This window comes from Anguilla rostrata, chromosome 18, assembly GCF_018555375.3.
Source record: "Anguilla rostrata isolate EN2019 chromosome 18, ASM1855537v3, whole genome shotgun sequence".
NCBI classification, from domain to species: domain Eukaryota; kingdom Metazoa; phylum Chordata; class Actinopteri; order Anguilliformes; family Anguillidae; genus Anguilla; species Anguilla rostrata.
The window spans coordinates 15,861,926-15,881,690 of record NC_057950.1 but is presented as its reverse complement, the minus strand read 5'-3'; the positions used below and the strand labels follow the sequence as shown (position 1 = coordinate 15,881,690).

The 19,765-nt window shown below is 40.0% G+C and overlaps 2 protein-coding genes across 5 annotated transcripts in view; both read left to right on the top strand.

Annotated features, from left to right (window-relative positions):
• Positions 1-88: 88 nt before the first annotated feature.
• Positions 89-6,676, top strand: rnaset2 (ribonuclease T2). The gene is made up of 10 exons (XM_064317311.1): positions 89-359; positions 1,313-1,404; positions 1,561-1,615; positions 1,880-1,929; positions 2,154-2,211; positions 2,636-2,709; positions 3,143-3,256; positions 4,187-4,232; positions 4,465-4,539; positions 5,622-6,676. Exons 2-10 carry the CDS (start codon positions 1,331-1,333, stop codon positions 5,847-5,849), a joined length of 774 nt encoding a protein of 257 aa, XP_064173381.1. The 5' UTR covers positions 89-359; positions 1,313-1,330; the 3' UTR covers positions 5,850-6,676.
• Positions 6,677-6,812: 136 nt separating this feature from the next.
• rps6ka2 (ribosomal protein S6 kinase, polypeptide 2) overlaps positions 6,813-19,765 on the top strand; it is a 42,504-nt gene continuing 29,551 nt past the window's right edge. For 2 of the 4 annotated variants that reach the window (XM_064317308.1, XM_064317307.1), the window contains exons 1-2: positions 6,813-9,222; positions 9,462-9,942. In XM_064317308.1, coding sequence (XP_064173378.1) covers positions 9,769-9,942 — 174 coding nt within the window. In that variant the 5' untranslated portion in view covers positions 6,813-9,222; positions 9,462-9,768. Of the gene's footprint in view, positions 9,223-9,461; positions 9,943-15,528; positions 16,233-19,765 lie in introns of those variants that run through there. The other 2 variants (XM_064317305.1, XM_064317309.1) reach the window with 2 other exon arrangements.

Below are 19,765 nucleotides of genomic sequence, written 5' to 3'. Positions count from 1 at the left end.
ATACAGTTAAATAAGTCTGAAGCTGGCAAATGGGAAATTACAGAAGTCATGTGAGATAAATGTGAGGCGTTGTCACGTGACTGCATTTCAAAGGCAAGTCTGCGCAGACGCGTCCAGCCAGAGCGGAACAAAGCGCATGTGTTTACTGTCTAAACCAGAAGTCTAAACTAACCCTAGCGACGTTACTGTATTTACCGAGTAATTTCACTGCTAGGACTCAGAAGTTGACTTAACATCGATAAACAATCAACCGGGCTGCTAGCTTACATACCATACGAATGCTACCGATAGCAAGCTAAAGATCTTGCGTTATTTTGGCAATTGCCCTAAGTTAGTCTAGGTGAAACATTTGACAGGAGGTAAGAATTTATTTGCTAATTTGGTAGCTAAATTCATGTTAATAGTCGCGTACAAATGTTATTTGTTGTTGCCAATGTTGTTTGGCTAGCTGAACGCAAAGTTACGGTTGATTTTTTCACTTCCGTTCAAGTAACCAAGTCTAGAGACGACTAAAAGTTTGCTATACTTCAGTGCAAGACAGGTTATTGGTAAACAAAAGGCGCAACGTTGTTTGGTTATTAGTCGCAGTTATTTTGATACTGTGAAAATTTTGCCTTCAAGTAAAACTGAAATGATCTTACTAGATAGCAAGGTTGTTTTACGGGACTGATGTTTTCAATGTAATAATAATACACCAGTAACATTAACACTGCAATGTAATACGCATTTGCTGCCGCGGTAGTGCCAATGGCAATCGGCAGAATTTTGTTCTAGCTACTTCTTGCAGACTAATCTAACGTTATGTTGGTTGTTTTTTTCTGATTGATACACCCCTTGTAGGCTAAATGTACCCTACTTTAAGATATGTATCAATTCCTATTTATTTATATTTATATTTAGAACATTCATATGCAGTGCCTGTTTACGACAATCAAGTTATTTAGACTGAATTAATTGTAGATGCATTTATGTTGCGTATTCGCACCTTCAGATGGTAGGGTATCGAGGTATGAAGAGAAAACGAAGTTCTTCATTAAAAATGGCTTTTCCTCTTTCCCAAATCAACCAAAAACCAACCTAATAGCTTACACCATTGTCTCTATTCCCCTGGCCTACTGGTCTGAAACAACCATATAAAGTGCATGTCAAATTTGACAGGAATAGCAACTACAGGAGTGCAGTTATTCTAAAAAAAATAATAATACAGCGTGGCCTAAAACATTATGCCTATAGGTTCCCACAGAATACGTACATACCAAACCGAAGGGCCATTGAGAGAAATATTTTAATTATTTTACTTGTTTTGTCACAGGATTGATTTTCCTGGACAATGGGCTCATTTGTCTTTTTTGCCCTGCTATTCCTGGCCTGTGGTCCTGGGGCTTTATCGTTTAAACTATTTAGGTAAGTGACTTTGTGTTTCTGTTTTATTCTAACCTTTCTGATATGCCTTCCAACTGCAAACATTTAGTCATCACTTTGTTACAGATAAATAGGGAAGTGGAATAGAATGTGCATGTTTGCAAATAACTGATACCCTTTCTTGTTTTTGATTTGCAGGCAAGAATGGTCAATGCTGATTTTGACTCATCACTGGCCACAGACATTTTGCAGTGTAAGGGTTTTTCATACTTAAAAAATATTTAAATTAAATGTTGCCCTTTATTTTATTTTTTTATTTTTTTGTAATTCCTTCACATTTATTTAATGATTATTTTGAATGATCTGATCGCTGTGGATCTTGTCCTTTTGACATTTTATTGAATAATGTTCTAAAAAATACTTTAGGTTTGAAAGGGACAGCTTTGCGTAATGCATTGCATTTCGTAGTTACTGTGTAGGTATATAATACTATTTATAACTGTTTGTGTGCTTTTAGGAGGAACATTGTGAGACAGATATTGGCTACTGGACTTTGCATGGACTGTGGTAAGACATTTCATAGGTTTTTGCCCTGGACAGTTATTTTGGTATGGATTGTTTGTGGGGGAACAGATTATAGGAGGAAAATGTTTTAAGTGTTTTGCTGCGGCTCTCCAGGTTAAGAAATAATTGAGTGTTGGGGGAATTTATTTATGGCAGTGAACCTTTTGAGCTTTATATGTTGATTATGAAGTAGTGATGTCATCACTAAAATCTCTGTATTCATACAGGACAAACAAAGGATTTACATGCAATTCATCTTGGCACTTCAATGCAAGTCTAATAGAGGTATTTATTAACCGTGGTGCAATTGTGTGCTGATAAACTACATAACCTCAGGAGTCAGTGAGAGGGGAAAGTGGACACACACACACATAAATACATGCACTCACGTTCGTAAATATGCACTTACACATACACCACATATATACAGACATGCACTCGTATATTCACACTCAAACGCACACACACACACGCACAATTGCCTATTAGACAGGGATTGTAGGTCTTCCTCATTTGTGATACAATGTCTAGCCGGCTTACTTGGAAATTAAACGCTCGTCCACTGTCAAAAAACTGCCGAATTACACAGTGTCCTTTCTTTGATTTATAACAATTTGTAGCTCAGACAGTGTAGAGGTTATTGCTTTTTTGGCCTAGTGTTGGGTAGTGTGAACATTTTTCTTGCTGTTTTTATGGCCTGGTTTTGCAGGACTTGATGCCACAGATGAGAAAATGGTGGCCTGACCTCCTTCATCCCTCTCCCTCTCCAGCCACTGCCTTCTGGTACAGTACATTCCACTAAGATTCATCAGATGTTACGTTACATTTATTTGGCAGATGCTTTTATCCAAAGCGATGTACAATAAGTGCGCACTGAAGGTCATTGGAACAACTATAGCACACAGGTCCGATAAAATACAATTCTCGTTGAGTATCAGTTATCCATGGCCATGACCATCAGATCTGGTTAACGCAGTAAGCATAGGCTAAGTCAGTAAAGTTACAGCAAGTCAAACTAAAAGTGAGGAAATCTCTGGTCGACCACTAAGACTACCCAGTTCAGTAAATAATCCAGCTGTATGGTCTGTGAGTTATAATGTACGCTGTGCGAAGTCATTTTGGATATGTATGTCTGCTAAATGCTGAAAATGGAAATGTATTATTGTGTACTGAATACTAAAGCCGGCTGTGACTATTGCCTTTTTTGCCCTTCCAGGAAACATGAGTGGATGAAACATGGAACCTGTGCTGCCCAATTAGAGAGCATGGACACGGAACATAAATACTTCAGCAAGGCCCTGGAGCTCTACAACAAACTCAACCTTGATGGGTAGGCTGATTGTTACAGCATGTGTTGCTACTGTTTCATACTGTGCTGCTCTTGCTATTGCTACTATGACAGCACAACGCCTGTTACATAAACTGGATATTATTCTTGCAATTATTACTTTGTAACCATGAATGGTCATGATGAATATAAAATGGCTCGGTCTATATTATGCGTAGTAAAAAAATAGTCTCCAGCCATGTTTGGATATTTTTGATGCCACTACATCTGACTGATTATTATTATGACATACAGTTTCCTCATTCATAGTGATTATTCAGTTAGTAATGTACCTTGTTTGTTTAAGAGGAGATACATTAGCTGTAAATGATGCACTTGTTTACTCCCTTGCAGGGACCATCATTCACTTTCATAGTGTTCAACAAAGAAAAGTAGTATTTGACATTGTCAGCAAAGACAGGAGTATAGTTGATCAAGATTCAAAACTAAAAAAAAAAAAGAAAAAGTTTTCATTTGCAGGCAGAATTAGACTGTGACCAATGGAAAGAGTGGCTAAGCCAGTTTCAGATTGCTTTCATTCCTTCCAGTTAACAAAAATGTATTTCCTGTTTGTGAGACTGGCAGCTTGTGTGAACTAGGATGAGCTTGGTTTCCATGGATGTTTTGCTGTGCATAACATAACGTAAGACGAGAACAGGCCATTCAGCCCAACACTGCTCGTCTATTCCTACCACTAAACTGTACGTAATGCTTAGTTTACCTAAAAGCTAGATAGGATCTAACACTGTATCTAGCCGGGCCTTGAATACCTCCAGTGTTTCTGCCTCCGCTACATGTCCAGGAAATAGTCTCTTGCAGAAGAGCACTTGTGGCTAGACCTGCTGACAGTTTGTGCTGTTATGCGGTTCTTTGTCCTGCATAACCATTTAAATTCCGGTGCATTTTCCAAGCGGCTGCATTTTACCATTTCAGCACCCTGAGGGATCACAACATTGTGCCATCAGAAACCTATTACTCCGTGAGTAAACGCTCATTTCCACAGTTTCTAACTGAGGTCAATTGCCAATATAAAAGACCAGTTGATTGTGGTATCTTATTTTATTTGTAAATCTTGTCCTCAAATTAGCTAGATAGTACAAAATGTTATTAATGATGATTTCAGTGCATGCCATACCTTTGGCTGGATAGGAAAACAACCTACGTTTGTTTTGTTATTTGTAATTTCTCCATTTTTGTGTGTTTGATTTTAGCTGGACGATATTGAAGGAGCCATCTTAAGTTTTTATAAAGTGAAGCCAAAGATCCAGTGTATCCATCCAGCAACGGTAATTTTTTTCTTCCTTGAATTAAACAGGGGGAATGTTGTGTCAGATATGGACAAGGATTGCAGGCATTAAACCGCAGATAAGAATGAATTCATTTGTAACTTTTTAAGAATGGATGCGTGATTTGTAATTCACTACTTGGTCAGGGTGAATAGAACACATTGTATATCTCAATCTAGTAAAGCCACTGAATCAGTGAACATAGAGGCCCCTGTTTTTTTGACAATCCCATTTTACCCATTTTGCAGAAGTAACAGCGATGGCTGCAGGAATAATTCATGCATTTTATCCATCTTAATTACCTTAGCCTTGTTTGAATGGGAACTCAAGCCAATCAGCCATTGGTTTAAAGAGCTCTCTACACTGTGACTCTGTAGGACCCTCAGTGAAGAGCTCTTTAAATTTCCCTTCAGTGAAGAGCTCTCTGAACCTGTACTGGAGGTCTCTAGGGCTTTAGTGCAGAGATTTGTCAAAGTCCCTGTATCGCAGGTCTCTTGAGTCCTCATTTGTTGTCTGTGAAACCCCCTGCATTTCCCTAGTGGCCATCACAGATTTACACTTTACTATCTGATACTGATGTGAAAAGCCAGTTTGCACATGGGTAGGCACTGCATAACAGTAAGCGAAGGATATGTTTCTGTATAGTGATGGACAAGAAATTAAAACTAATTAAAAAAGTGCCGATTACCAGGACCATCAAGGAAAGAATGTTAAATCATTGTCATTTCTCTTTTGATCCATAATTAGTGTACATAGTTGCATAAATGTGTTGTTTTTCAATTCATGCACAGTGAAGTGTTTGTAAGGAAGAATCAGCTTCTGATGCTTGATTCAAAATGTGGGGGTGAGGGCATGTCATGCCCTTTGCACAGAAGCATTTCTATAAATATGTCTTGGAAATCTACCGTTAATCTTGTCCTAAATCAAGCTGTTCCAGCCTGACATCCATTGACTCCTCAAGGTCCTCATGATTAAATAAATGCAGACATGTACATAACTTCTGCAAGCTTACCAGGAATTCGGAAAAGTGAATCCCTTTGACAGTCTGCAGTAGAAATGACGAATGCTCTTTTTCCACATAGGGAGAACAGATGCAGGTATTGGGGCAAATCGAGATCTGTTTTGACCCAGAGTTTACCTTGGTCGACTGTCACAAGGCTGCAGAGGATCCCAGGAGCGGCCCTAATGACAACCTGACCTCTCACCCCTATGGCGATACAGGGTTCAAAGTGTGTGACAGGTCCACGAAGGTTTACTACCCTCCCGTAAATAAGGGAAGCATTAAGCATCACATGAGAGGGTTCCTTTAAGTCTGGGCCCAGTCTCTGCCATCTATACTCAATTAATACTGTAAATTGAAATGACATCAGCATACTGTGCATTTCAGGTGCTCCAACATGCCAAATGGCAACATCAGTTTTTTAAATTGTGCTGTCTGTGAGCTAATTAGCAGCAGCATTTGGGTTATATGTATAATGGGTATTATTATTCTGAAACTGTCTGCCTTTTATCATTTTGGCTTGGCCTTTGACTTAATGGGACCAACGCATCACATTAAATTCAATTCATTTTCACTTTTTAACTTTCAATGATGTCATAAAATTAAACCACTGTAAACGAGTCATCGAATCACGGATTGGCTCGTTTATTCAAGTTTATTTAGTTATTGGTGGAAGGGGATATTCACTGTTGTTAAAATATCAGTGGAAGGGGATATTTTGACTCTAGATGATTTTTTTGTTTGTTTTGCACTCAATCATGATTGTATAATTGTGTCATTTTTACATTACATTCTTGCATTACATGTATTCAGCCTTTAATCTTTTGGACTTGACTTTAAAAACTCTAGGCGAAAACACCCCAAAAAAACAACAACACATTGCATGAGCATTTCCTGTGCATGAACCTCAAGATCACAGCATTTTTCATTACAAAGTAAAGCCATGTTTATAAATTACGGAAACGTTTCATGCACTTTGATTTAGTAATATTATGGATGGTTTTAGTTCTTAAGTCATTTTCAGAATTCTTAGTATAAAAAGTTTATATCTAATGAAGTTGTAAAAATTCTTCCTTTTGAATTTTGTGTAATTGTGCCCTGTTTTTAAAAATAAATTTGGTTTTTGGTGTAATTAAACTTGAGTCTTTATTTGTGACTCCACCCAAATATTTATTTACACAGTGCTTCAGAAATTATTTCTTAATTGTATTTTCCTCTTTTTTTTAATTATGGTTTGACTAGAATTTGAAGAACTAATATATTGGAATGAATCCCTGTTGGTGTCAAACCTACAGTTTAAAGCTGAGGTTCTCACGTGAAGGTAGCCAATATTCACCATCTGTCAGAGGAATAATAAAATGGTTGAAGCTTGTATAATTATTCAACACCCACTACAGGCTACAACGCGGTGCTGATTTAACATGCTAGAAATTGGAAGGTTGTCTAAATTGAGATTTCATTATGACATGGATCATGCAAGATGCATCTATTTAGGACAAGATTAATATTTAATACTTCCAATAGTCAGACTTAGATCAGATGACAATTTTTTTGTTTTTGTTTGTTTTTCAGGATCCCAGTTTGGGAATAGTGGAAATAGGATAGTGCCCTGGATTTTGACTGGATGGTGGAGTTAATGGATGGGAGATTATGCACATGCAGATTTGTGCCAGAAGGTGGCAGCACATTTTAAGGGAATTGCACATACTGTATGCATGAATTCAATCTGCCTGTTTGCTGAGTGTACTGTACAGTACTATGTCCCCCTTAATCAAAGTAGTTGACATTTATCACAGTGCAGTATTTCTTGTTGAATCTGGCTCTCACCTTACATTTAACCTTACGTATTCCATTATTTCTTGTAATACCATATCATGCTGCTGCCACAGGTTGTGAGACTAGCTTAGTAAATAAAGCTGTGGATTTCTCATTTGGCTTGCCCGGGATTGGCTGTAGAGTCCTTCCCAGCATGCAGTGTGCCGTGAAGAATTACGGCTGGGTGAAGCCTCCCAGAGCGCACCCTTATTCCTCAGCAGAGATGAGCTCCATATCCCTGAACACCCCGGTGCTAATGCTGTGAGTGACATTTCCGGGTGCAGTCACTGAAGGAGGAACCAGAGCTTCTGCAGTAGGAAAATATTTCCATCTCTGTCATAGAAAGAGGCTGTAATGTTATTCAAACCAATGCAAAGGTTTGTTGTTGGCAGCAGCATATTGAAATACTTTTTCTCATGCATTTATCAACCTTATACATTTATTAATAGTAACAGTTGTTACACTTGAAACACTTACAGTATAGTTGAGCTCCTGGTTTGATGAATGGTGTCTTTTGCAAACATTATTTGAATGAATTTTGTATTGTCATACTGTACATATCTATCTAGAGCTTAATACGCTGCCAGCTACTTGCATCCTGCCGTGTGCTGTTGTCATTCACCACTATGTCACTGGGGCTCCTGGTCCTGCTAATGGAGAACTACAGGGTCTGCTCTGTTTGTTTTCGCCTGTTTTGACCCAGCAAACCAGGTGAGATAAGTTGTCTGTGTAATCAACCACTTTAATTGATCCGTTCAGTGCTCAGTGACAACTGAAAGACACTGGATGTCCAGGGCCTGACCTGGGGACTCCTTGGTGTACCATAGAGGTTTGTAGTGACTTTGCTTGTGTACAGATGCTGTTGACTTTTATATGTACTGTATATGCATATACCAGCAGGGAATTGAGACCTGACTCATACTTCACTAATGACTTCTTATTTATCTATTTGTCAGGTCCTGGCCACAGTAACTTACAAGGTCATGTGTGGCAAGATTTGCAGAGCGCTTTGCATTAGAGATGAAAAATCTGGGGCATTATGGACACAAATCAAGATAAAGCACCGAGCCGAAGTGGGGCAAAGATAAGATTCAGCCAATCTGATACCAGGACATAGAGAGTACAGAAACCATTTCATTAGAAAAGCCTCCCCTAAGGTCATATTTATGAAAGTTATAGGCTTTTATAGAGCCGTAGCATTAGCTCTGCTGTGTGCAGTAGCACTGTGATGTTTGGTGCCAGGGTGTTGAATGCAGCTCCGGAGAGTGAGAACCTTAGTCATGGACAGTAAACCAGGGCTCTTTCGCTTTAGCTACCGTGTCCTTGACTTGTCTTCTTGCTAATGTACCTGATGTCCATAAGACTGATAGCCAGTTAAATCACATGGACCATTGTGCTATATATAGACAGGGACTGCTTGCATGCAAGAGTGCATAGAATCCCAAATATACTACAGCCTCATTCACCTGAGTTATGTTCCACACACAATGCAGTAGGTATTGGCTTAGGTATTTGCCAGGGTTGAGCTCTGTTTTTACTGTTACTGCCTATGCATGCAGTTTGTACCTGATTGCTGAGAAATGGTACACAAGTTGGCCATAATTAGGGTGTAAAAATAGTGGACCTCTTACTGTTTTCTGCAGATGGTCATTAATAAAGTTGCTCTGTTTGACCTTAAGTGTCCTTTATAATTCATATTTGCATAGGTAGTCATTTCTAACTTTTTGAACATTTTTTCCCTTACAAAACTTCAGTCGAATCACTTCATCTGTATTCTCCGAGTCTAAGGAGCCAAATGAAATTTGATGGCATTTGCGAAGATTATTTGTACTCCCTTGTTACCAGGAAAGCCTTGCACAGCAATGAAGGTAACCAGATAAATTAACTCGCCGTTGTAAGAAAAAGTCACAATTACGAGAAAAGTTAGAATTCCAAGAAATAACGTCGAAGTGCCGAGAAATAAAGTCAGAATTTCAAGAACTAAAGTCTGAATTATGAAAAATAAAGTCAGGTGTGATAAAAAGGTAACAATTGTGAGAAAAAAGTCAGAATTCAGAGAAATAAAGTCGCAATAAAGCAAACTTTTTTTTTTCTGTGGCGGAAACAGGCTTCCATAGGATAAGTGTCTCATATCCCCAAGACAAGTGCTTATAATTTCTGCAGAGCTTCCGGCAGGATGGGTTGTACTGAGCGGCAAGGAGCACAATGCCGGGTCAGACCAGCTGGCTCTTACGCCCTGGGGATTGTTGGAGCCGGTTCCAGAGATAATGGTTGTTGCTGAGAGCCATTCAGGCTGCCGTTGAAAGCCTTTTTTTTTCACGTTGGCCACATCCGGGGCGAGAGAGGCATCCGACCAACCAGGTTTCTAACCTCCTACCATTGAGAAGGAGAGAGAGGGAGAAGAGGTGCTCGCCATGAGTTATCTCTGCCCTCTGAATGGACCAAGCAGGATTGGGCCAAGGATTGAGGAGAGGCCATGCTCCAATACAGAGGAGATCTCCATCGACAGTGCCTTCGCATCGTGGACTGAAGACGAGGGTCCTTTTGATCCAACCCAGGAGCACCCCAGCACATCGCCTCGGTCTAAAGTAAGTAGCACCAACCCAACACCCCCCTCTAAAGGAGTGCCAGAGAATCACACATTCTCTGTAACAGGTATAATCTGCCTTTGTTTGTTGTGTTATTCGAGTGTTACTGCCTTGCTCTCTGTGTGACTGCAGCTAATAGTTTCTCAGCATTGTGTTTTGGTGAATTTTGACAAGACTAGTGTTACAAGAAATCATAAGTTGTTGTTTCTTGGGGTGTTTTCTTTTCTCGCTGAAATTGGTAAAATGATTGATATCCATGATTTTGAGATACTATTTTCTTGCAATAATAAACTGCCAGTCTCATACAAATGTGTCAGGAAAATAAGCCACCACATATCAGAATGTTACAAAGCCGTGCTTGAACGTAGTTTATTCTGACTAGCTGTGGACTTCTGGCTGGCTGTCTGATTAATGTTGTGTACATTTTCCCTGTACTGTTACTCACTGGTCTAACTGGTGTGAAAAAATAACACTTTGGCAAAGCACATTCTCAAACAGCGCTGGCATTTTACGTGTGCATATTGCTGATGTTATTGGTTACACTGAGTATTCTACTGAAAGACAACATTTCTCTTTTTTTTTTAATTAGCATAAAATGACTGCACATGGAAGACATGATAGGCACTACCAAAGAACAGCTCAGTCTCAGATCAGTGCATTGCACTTAGGGATTTATAGGATGAGTGAACAATGATCACTGCTCATCTTCAGTTATAGATTTAAAAGTGACTTTGAGAAATGCTGTCTGGTTCTGCTCCGCTAATTCATTTTAAAGGGAATTTAACACCTTGCTCTTGTATCCTGAAAATTCTGCACTGATTGGGACATATTTAGGTCTCTTAACTTTCAGTTTAGGTACCTAAATAGTCAGGAAATTGAGGCAGTCAGGAAGTTGATATATGCTTTTCCCTAGAAATATGTCTTATTGGAGTCATGCTGTGTTTAGAATACATACGGGACATCTCCCTCCAACCTATCACACACAGTTAAATAAAATGTATCATCTTTTCTGTTAAACCTTAAATGTGACGTGAATGTAAATCCCAGCTCATGGAATCCTAGCCACGTAGCATTCCCCACTGTGTCAGCAAACTGGCTCCTTTATAACTGCAGCAGACATACAAAATGCTCAGTAGGATGCAGTGCTGGTGGCTGTGACCTAGGCTCAGCTCTGATTGAGAGAGGATGATGCGGTCCTGCAGAGGAAAGTAATCCACAGAGAGGCCATCAAGGAGCGCATCTTGAGCCTGTGATTGCGTTGGAGGACTCTGAGGCTCTTAAATGGGCTTTTAGGAGGCCCCCCGTGGCCATAGACTGGATGTGTAGCAGCGAAGGTCAGCACATTTGATCAGGGCTATCATCAAAATTTCTGCACACAGCACTGACCCCACAAAATCAGGCCCGGGCTCATTCTCAGTGAGCTGCGTGGTCATGTACTCGCACTGCCACTAGGGGGCACAGAAGATAGCCAAGCGAGGTGAGGGGGATAGGCGAGATTATGATTTATAATTTTTGATTTTTAGCCAGCCCTGTATCCAGAGAGATGACCCTTAACAGGAAGTCAGAGGTCAGGCTGGGCATTATAGTAGAGAAATGACACCCTCCCCATTTCCTTCGACCTGCCACTCCTTATGTTATACATGCAGTACTGTAATCACTTTACAGAATAGCAGTTGCCTGTTTATTGTCCTGGCTGCTTGTAGTATCACACTCATAATGGCACAATTAATCCCCACCTCTTCTATTACCAGTTGGGGGAGGGAGTTGTAATTCTTTGTTCAGAATTTCATTTTTATATTTTAGTATCACACCATTGTATTTGTGCCATACATTTAACATATTATGGTTCATACATGTATACTCTAATCACTAAATTGCATTACATGGCCAAAAGTATGTGGGCACCTGACATCCAACATCTCATCCAAAATTATGGGCATTAATATGGAGTTGGTCCACCCTTTGCTGCTGTCACAACCTCCACTCTTCTGGGAAGGCTTTATACTAGATGTTGGAGCATTGCTGCTGGGATTTGTTTCTATTCAGCCAGAAGAGCATTAGTAAGGTCGAGCACTGACTGGACGATTAGGCCTGGCTCGCAGTGGGCTTTCAAATTGATCCCAAATGTGTTGGATGAGGTTGAGGTCAGGGCTCTGTGCAGGCCAGTCAAGTTCTTCCACACTGTTTTTGACAAAACATTTCTATATGGACCTTACTGTGTGCAGGGGCGTTGTCATGCTGAAACAGGAAAGGGCCTTCCCCAAACTGTTAGGGAAGCACAAAATTGTGTAGAATGTGATTGTATGCTGTAGCATTAAGATTTACCTTCACTGGAACTAAAAGTCCAAAAAAACAGCCCCAGACTGAGGGGTGTCCGGATACTTTTGGTCATATGGCATTATGCTGGTCTTGTTTTGTGGAAACCCATGAGAAAGGTCCAGATACTTTTGGTCATATGGCATTATGCTGGTCTTGTTTTGTGGAAATCCATGAGAAAGGTTTGATAATCAGTGACTATACTGTCTTGCACAAACAAAACGTATATTCACACCCATCACTAGAAGCATGGTTGTTTAATCTAATTTAAATAAAGGAGAACATGGTTATTATCACGGAATCAAATAATCCGAATAATTACATTAGCATGTCACATGTAATTTGTCTTTTATACGCTATAGTATGTGAGCTACAATACAGATGATAGCTGGGGTGAAATCTCTGTGTGTCCTTGACGGGGATGTGGGCTGCATAATGCAGGCGATCTATACTAAAGATTCTGCACCGCTGATCCATGGGGACCGCTGCTGGGCGAGAGACTTGTGTAATCCTCCAGCGTGCAGTGTGCTCGATGGCTGCCTCGCGACAAATTTCATTTGGATAATTGAGTCTGCGTTGTCCAATGGTGCTGATACATGTATGTTAGATACATTACGTAAGTGCTACAGTGCTGCTTTTCAGGCTCTCCGTTAAATCATTTCAACACACACACACACACACACAAATGTTTTTTGAGATGGCCCACATTTCAAGTCCTGTTCCACCTTACGACCGGTTGTTTCATTTTGAATTATGATGAATCCTCCACAGTTCTAACAATAGCTATTTGCCAGCTGCCTGACTTTATCTTCCCACCTCTTCCATTCCATGCAACTCATTCATCCACATTAGCTGTAATGATTTAGTCTTGCCTGGTTGAGTGCGCTGACAGTGGTTGACTATTCTGTCAATACTTTCTGTAACAAAGTGTTCATTTTGTGTAAAGACGATGCTTCCACTTAAAATACTTTTACTTTTTAGTTTTTATTTCAAATTAAAATAGTTGAAATAAAGTTAATGGATTGACAATTTAAATGTATTCTATTACAAAATTCAGTTTATTAGAACAAAATTTTCATACAGTGGATATTCAAGAGTTTAGCTGGTTAAAGATAACAGGCTGAGGGATTTTCTGAAATTTCTTGCCAAATCTACATTTCTTCTCTACATAAATGCATTTAAGTTTTGGTCTGTGACTTCATGTAAGGTCTGAGATGAACAGGTATACTGCCCAGGTTCAGGTTCATTATGATGCCCTGAAATGGGGGGACTATGTATAAAAAATGCTGTAATTTCTACATGCTGAAACCAAAATGTATTTAAAAAAATTCCCTTCATATAAAAGCTGAGAACTTGCACTTTACCCGAATTTTTATTGTTTGATTACAAATGTAAAATTGTGGAGTACAGAGCGGAGTCAAAAAAATATGTCTTTGTCCCAAGCATTACGGAGCTCACTGTATATATAGGATCTTCTCTGGCACAGGATCTTAACTCCTACCCTACAAAACTCCCGAAATGGTCCTGCACCCGAGTGCACACCCTTTTCTGCCCTCCCCCGGCTTCTGTTAGCCTACAATAGCCTCAGTCAGACTACGGATCAGGGTGAGATCAGTCGGTTAGGCTGGGTCATCACTTTCTAATTATAGATAAGAACATTGGGAGTCCTTCAGCTGCATGGCGGTGCCTATCTCTACTAAGCATTTCACCTCTCCCTCTAGGCCATTCTTCATCCCGGTCTCATACCTGCCCATGAAATTAAAAAGGAGGTCAGTGAGGTCTGAATTTCAGGGTGAGGCGCTGCGAATCTTTGCAGAGCTATCGCTGTGATTGAGCATGCACACAGTCAAGTATTTTAGAAGTGAGTAGGTGATTGTTTATTACTGGCTGTTGCCGGGGGCCTCCGTGTGGCTTCACACACCTTTATACACTGACTACCTGAGTTCAATCCTGACATCACCTTTGACACTGTTCCTTATGAGACATCAACAAGTTTGGCCGTCTCCTTCACCGAAGCTCCTGCCAAACACACCCCAACAAACACCCTCCTTGCGAAGTCACGGAACCCTGCTATCCACATTTATAAGCGATTAGGCCTGCTCTGCATTTCTGCACTTGACCCTGAGCATGCTGGGCTACTACCTGATTAATTCACTCAGGGACCACACCTGGGTGGAAGCACCTGCTTTGATTTGCTTTTTGTCCCTCATTTACCCAAGTGTTTCCACATCTTTGACCTGTATCTGTAAGCCTCATCATCAGCTTCTTAAACTTGAAAAATAGCTGTAAAATTCAGATAGATTCTCAAAACACTCAGTATATCAAAAGAGTCCACAAAGTCATCATGGCATTGATTTGACCACATGGTGGCACTATACACAGTTATTATATTTTCAAACTCTGATCCTTAACAAGAGTAATAAATGAAAACATAAACATTTAGTAGAACATGGAAAACATATAAATCTTCTCTTGATAAACATTTTGAATTTAATATTTATTAAGCTCATAATATTGTATTCCTGGCATTTATTTTATTTTTTTTTTTTTACATTGCCCAGGAGACCCTTTAATGTTTTTCCATGCAAATGTGATGCAAAGGCTATTAAAAGACACTTTTTGCTTTAAAACCATGGCTGTAATATGCAATCAGATTGCAGTTCTTCTATGTAATTTGCATATTACATATAAAATAATAAGCATTAAGGGTATCAGCACAAATGCGGGAATGCACATAAAATAGTATACAAAAGCACGTTTACCCAAGGTATATTGTTTGGCATGATATCCTTCAACACACTTTACCTCCAGTTATTGCTGATCTAGCTACTGTTCTGCAGCCATAATGCTATTGACTTTCAAATGCTTTGGTTCTGATATTGAGTCTAACCTCAGCCTACAAAATTCACTCTTTCACAGTGCACAGTTGTAACTGTTTTCAAAGGTGGCAAGATAATTGAGTAACTATACACGCCTCCCATGTTTTGTTTGAACACTCAGCTTGTACTTTGTTGGGTCTCGTAATTCATTTTCTGTTCATAATTGTGAAAGCTTTTTAGTATCTGACCTTCTATCCTAAGAATTTGACCCTGTCCCAAAGTGTCTTTTATGGTTCTTTTATCTCTAGTCATGTTATGGTTCCTTACTCGATGTCCCATGCCCATTGCGTAAGTGTTTTCATAATTGTGTCCCACAACCCCCCTCCCCCATTTTATATCTGGATGTTGTACGTTTGCCATGTATTAATTTCAACCTGGATCAGTTCTAAGTAATCATGCAGCGCTTCGGTACGGGTTACAGGCCATACCACTGTAGTCCGCGGTGGCTGCGTTTTGCACTTGGACGTGCACGAGAACACTGCGGAGCTTAGTGGATTCCCCATAGAGGGGCGTTGGAAAAGGTGAGAGAGGGAAAATCTATTATACATGTGCGGAGGGAGAGGACCTCAGACCTGAGGTACACGAGTTAAATCTCGCCAGGTCTAATTTGGTGCGTCGAGACCGCATGCATTGCAATGGATTAGGGGATCTCGGCGCGCATTGCAGCATCGTACGTTATCGTATTAGCAGAAGACGAGGAAAGGGGGATTCGGTACAGTTCAAGAGGCGCAGGGCATAGCAGCATCACTGTCACGCCGGCGCTTAGTTACCACCTCCAGATCGAAGTCACGCGTAACGGAGAGAGATGAGTTGCGAGACGTGTAGCTGCCAATCTTAATGGTCTGCTCGGTGGCTTGGTCTTCTCTTTCTAATTCGGCGTTATGGATTAGCAGAAGGTGACAGGAAAGCAATCCTAAATCCATTTTGTTGTGCGCTGATCTGGATTAAGCGGTGAAGAGACAAAGATTTGTCACAATAAGAACAGAAAAGGCGACGATGGACACCAACATGCGGAAATTTGCGGTTCGACGGTTCTTTTCCGTCTATATGCACAAGAAGTCACGATCTAAAAGCTCGAGTCTTTGCAAATTGGAGGTTGGTGCCACTTTTTTGTTTGGCGTTGTTACCACTTCTTTTAACTTGTGTGCACGAATACTGTGGTGTGTGTGCAGTGCGTGCTATTGATGCCATAATGAGTACAGCTGTGTTTGTCAGGGGGCGTACAGGTAGGCTACACTATGCTGCATAAAGGTAGATGGAAGTGACAAGTATTTTTCAGTAACAGTGGTTTTAACTTTAGAAAATGCAAACTGCATAGTTGGAAATAAGATGCATTGTATCAACGCGTATGTGCATAACCAGTCACAGAAAAACAGACGCATAATTTCCCCACGTGTGTACACGTGTGTTTTTTTATTTTTTATTTGTGGTATTTTCCTCACCGCGTGCCTAAAAACGTCTAACGTGATTCAGAAATCCTGTGATTCTCCGCATGCAAACAGTATTACACGAAACAGTTTCAGAGTTAAAATAAATAACTAGATATACCAATGGCTTCTCATCGTCATGTGCTGTAGTCTAACTACCTGACCTTAGTCACCACAGGGGTTGAGGATTTATATCAAGCCTTAACACCTGTATAAAAAAGTTAATTAACGCTTTATGTATTTTACTTAAGATTACATTTATAATAGCTGTTTTCTGGTTCACTTTGGAATGTGGGGGGAAAAATGTTATCCATGTGAAAAATGTGACCATGAAATTTGGTTGTTGATGGTACAGAAAGCCCTCATGCATATAAGAGATGCCACAATAGAAGTAACAGTAAGCTCTCTCTCTCTCTCTCTCTCTCTCTCTCTCTCTCTCTCTCTCTCTCTCTCTCTCTCTATCTCTCTCTCTCTCTCTCTCTCTCTCTCGGGACCTGTTCCCAACCCGCCTGGGACTCTTTGTTATTCAGTTTTGGGATTTTCTGCTGAGTACTCAAACGTCCCCCCAACAGCATAGATCAAGCCTGGCATACCTGTCGCTGTAAATTAAAAATTTTAACTTCAAAAAACTGGGTCAGGTCCTACGTTTGACAGGTGTGTGAGTAACTAGAGGAGTCCCTAAGCAGGGAGAGACACATTGTGCTTTGAGAGAAGGCCTGCATCTAGCTGTAGGTCTGTGATTTTTTTCTCCTTCTCCCCATTCTGGCCAGCATTTATCAGAGCTAAATAAGTATATCCAGGGAAGAATATTAAATATCATTTAAGTTAACTTTAACCATTGAAGTATTATAAACACTGTGTCATTTTGGGGGGAAAAGCATAACCATCTTTGTTTGGAGTTTATCTGGAATGTATCTCTTGTATGCTTTTCCCTGGTCATTTAATTTGTTTGTACATTTTTTCCAGTGCCTTCAGCATAGATGTTTCTTTGTCAATAAGCTGACAATTTGAAATTCAAACCGCAAAAGAAAAAAATATACACGATTGATTTTTGAACTGAAAATGCGCAGCACAATTCAGAATTTCTGCACTACTCGGATTTTCTTTACTCGATACAGCTCTTTTGTGTCATGACATTTCCAGCTGAGGCTATAAGTGGAAAGTCTCAGCATTCAGCTGGCCTGCAGTGTGTCTAGGGATGAGCCAGTTTGCTGAGCCAGCTGTGGAAATGGCCATTATGCAATCGGTCTGTGAGCACCCCTGCTCTATATCCTTTATGACTGTCACATATTAAGCATCCTTGTTATTAACTTAAATGATTATGTTATTTATATTTGCTTGAAAGGGCCATTTGTATTTAAAATGTAATAATGGAATCATACACATTAGTGGACATATTAATATTTATTAACACATATAGTGAAGTAACCCTGTAGATAAACCTAATGCAGGTGTTGTTTTAAAGTGTCACAATGAAAAATGACTAATTAAGTAAGCTTAAAAACAAACATAGATTTGTTTATAATCCAATATAAAAAACAGAAATGTATAGGTAATTCTAGGCATCTTGCGTTAGCCTTACTCACTCTGCAGTGTTACCTTAAGCGGTACAATATATTCTTTTTGCCATAAAATGAAAGGTCAAGAAATAAAAAGTAATAGTAATGAAACCCTCTTTTTCCATGACGTATGGTATCCAGCAGTCTCTATTGATTTTTGTTCTATTGCCATATTGATCTTCCAGAGGCTTCCTGTTTGGTTGGCCTCCCCTCCTCGCTTTGTACAGAGGGATTAAAACAAAACCTTCCATGAATTATGGATTCCTGTGTAAGTATCCTGTACATGGAAACTCAATATCCATATTCAATCTTTATCTCCAGGAACATATTATAGTTCCATGCAGTTTACTGCTGATCTGTGCTCATAAACATGCCTATCTGTGGAATTAAGGCAAAAGTCTCGGTCAGATAGGTCATGAGATGTGAGCCCGTCCTGTTTATTAATTTGGCCCTCAACTGCAAATACAAATAAGCCCCAAAGACATCTGTTCATTACAGAACCCCAAAGCCCACTCAGTCTTTCTCTATAGACTTTCATCAACTTTTAGAATGGAAACATCTGAATTTAGACATGAGAAATATTCCAAATACGGTACTTTTACATGTTTTATTGACATAATTTAAAGTAACCTGGTCTTGATTTAGGCATCAGTCATTTTACTTTGCAGCAGGTATGTTTTTGTTTTTAGTAAGTTCAACGTGAATAACCGAACGTATAAATTTAGTAACTTCCTAAATGCTTACACCAAACTTGGTAGCATTTTTGGATTAGGAGTTTTCTCATAAAATATATGACCAAATGATCAAGCTCTCATTCTTCCCCGATACTGTTAAAAAATGCAGGCTTTAGATGAAATTGATAAGTGAAATTTAAAAATGAAAATGAAAACTTCTACACTTTAGGCTGACCTGTTCTCTGGACAATTTTCTTCTTTTTAGGGCCAAAATATCGCTCCATGCAGGATTTTTAGGTTCCTAAAAATGTCCAGTAAGATTATGAACAAATAGCTTAGTATTATGTCCTAACACCTGCCTGCCCACCCCTGTCTTTTTTTAGCTGCGACCGCAGCTCTATAGCTCTGTCGGTCAGTCGGTTGGTCCACAGGTGTACCACTCCGTAGTGCCCACAGTTTTCGCCCCAGGAGGCTGAAATTTGGCACGGACGTTGGTCATGACCGAAGGTTGAGCTGAGTAACTTTCAAGGCCGACTGACCAAGGGGCGGGGGGTGGCAATGGGCGTGGCCTATAACAAAAAGGCGCATAACTCCCGAATGGATTCACAGATTTGAACAAGATTTTGTGGAAAGGTTGGTCATGAGCCAAAGAAGAGGTCACGTGTTTGTGTGAGGGTGTGTGAGGGGGCGTGGCCTATCACAAAAAGGCGCATAACTCCCGAATGGATTCACAGATTTGCACAAGATTTTGTGGAAAGGTTGGTCATGAATGGATGCAGGCACACATGGATGCATGCGTGTTTGCGGTCGCAGCTATTGCAGATTCGCACTTGTTTAAATCCAGTTTATGGTCATCCTAGTACACATCCATGCACACAAGTCCTAGGTTTGAAAATGGGCCTCTTTGTAGACATGGAGCCTCTCCCAGCATGCACTGGGCCAGAGGCAGGAATACATTCTGAACAGCT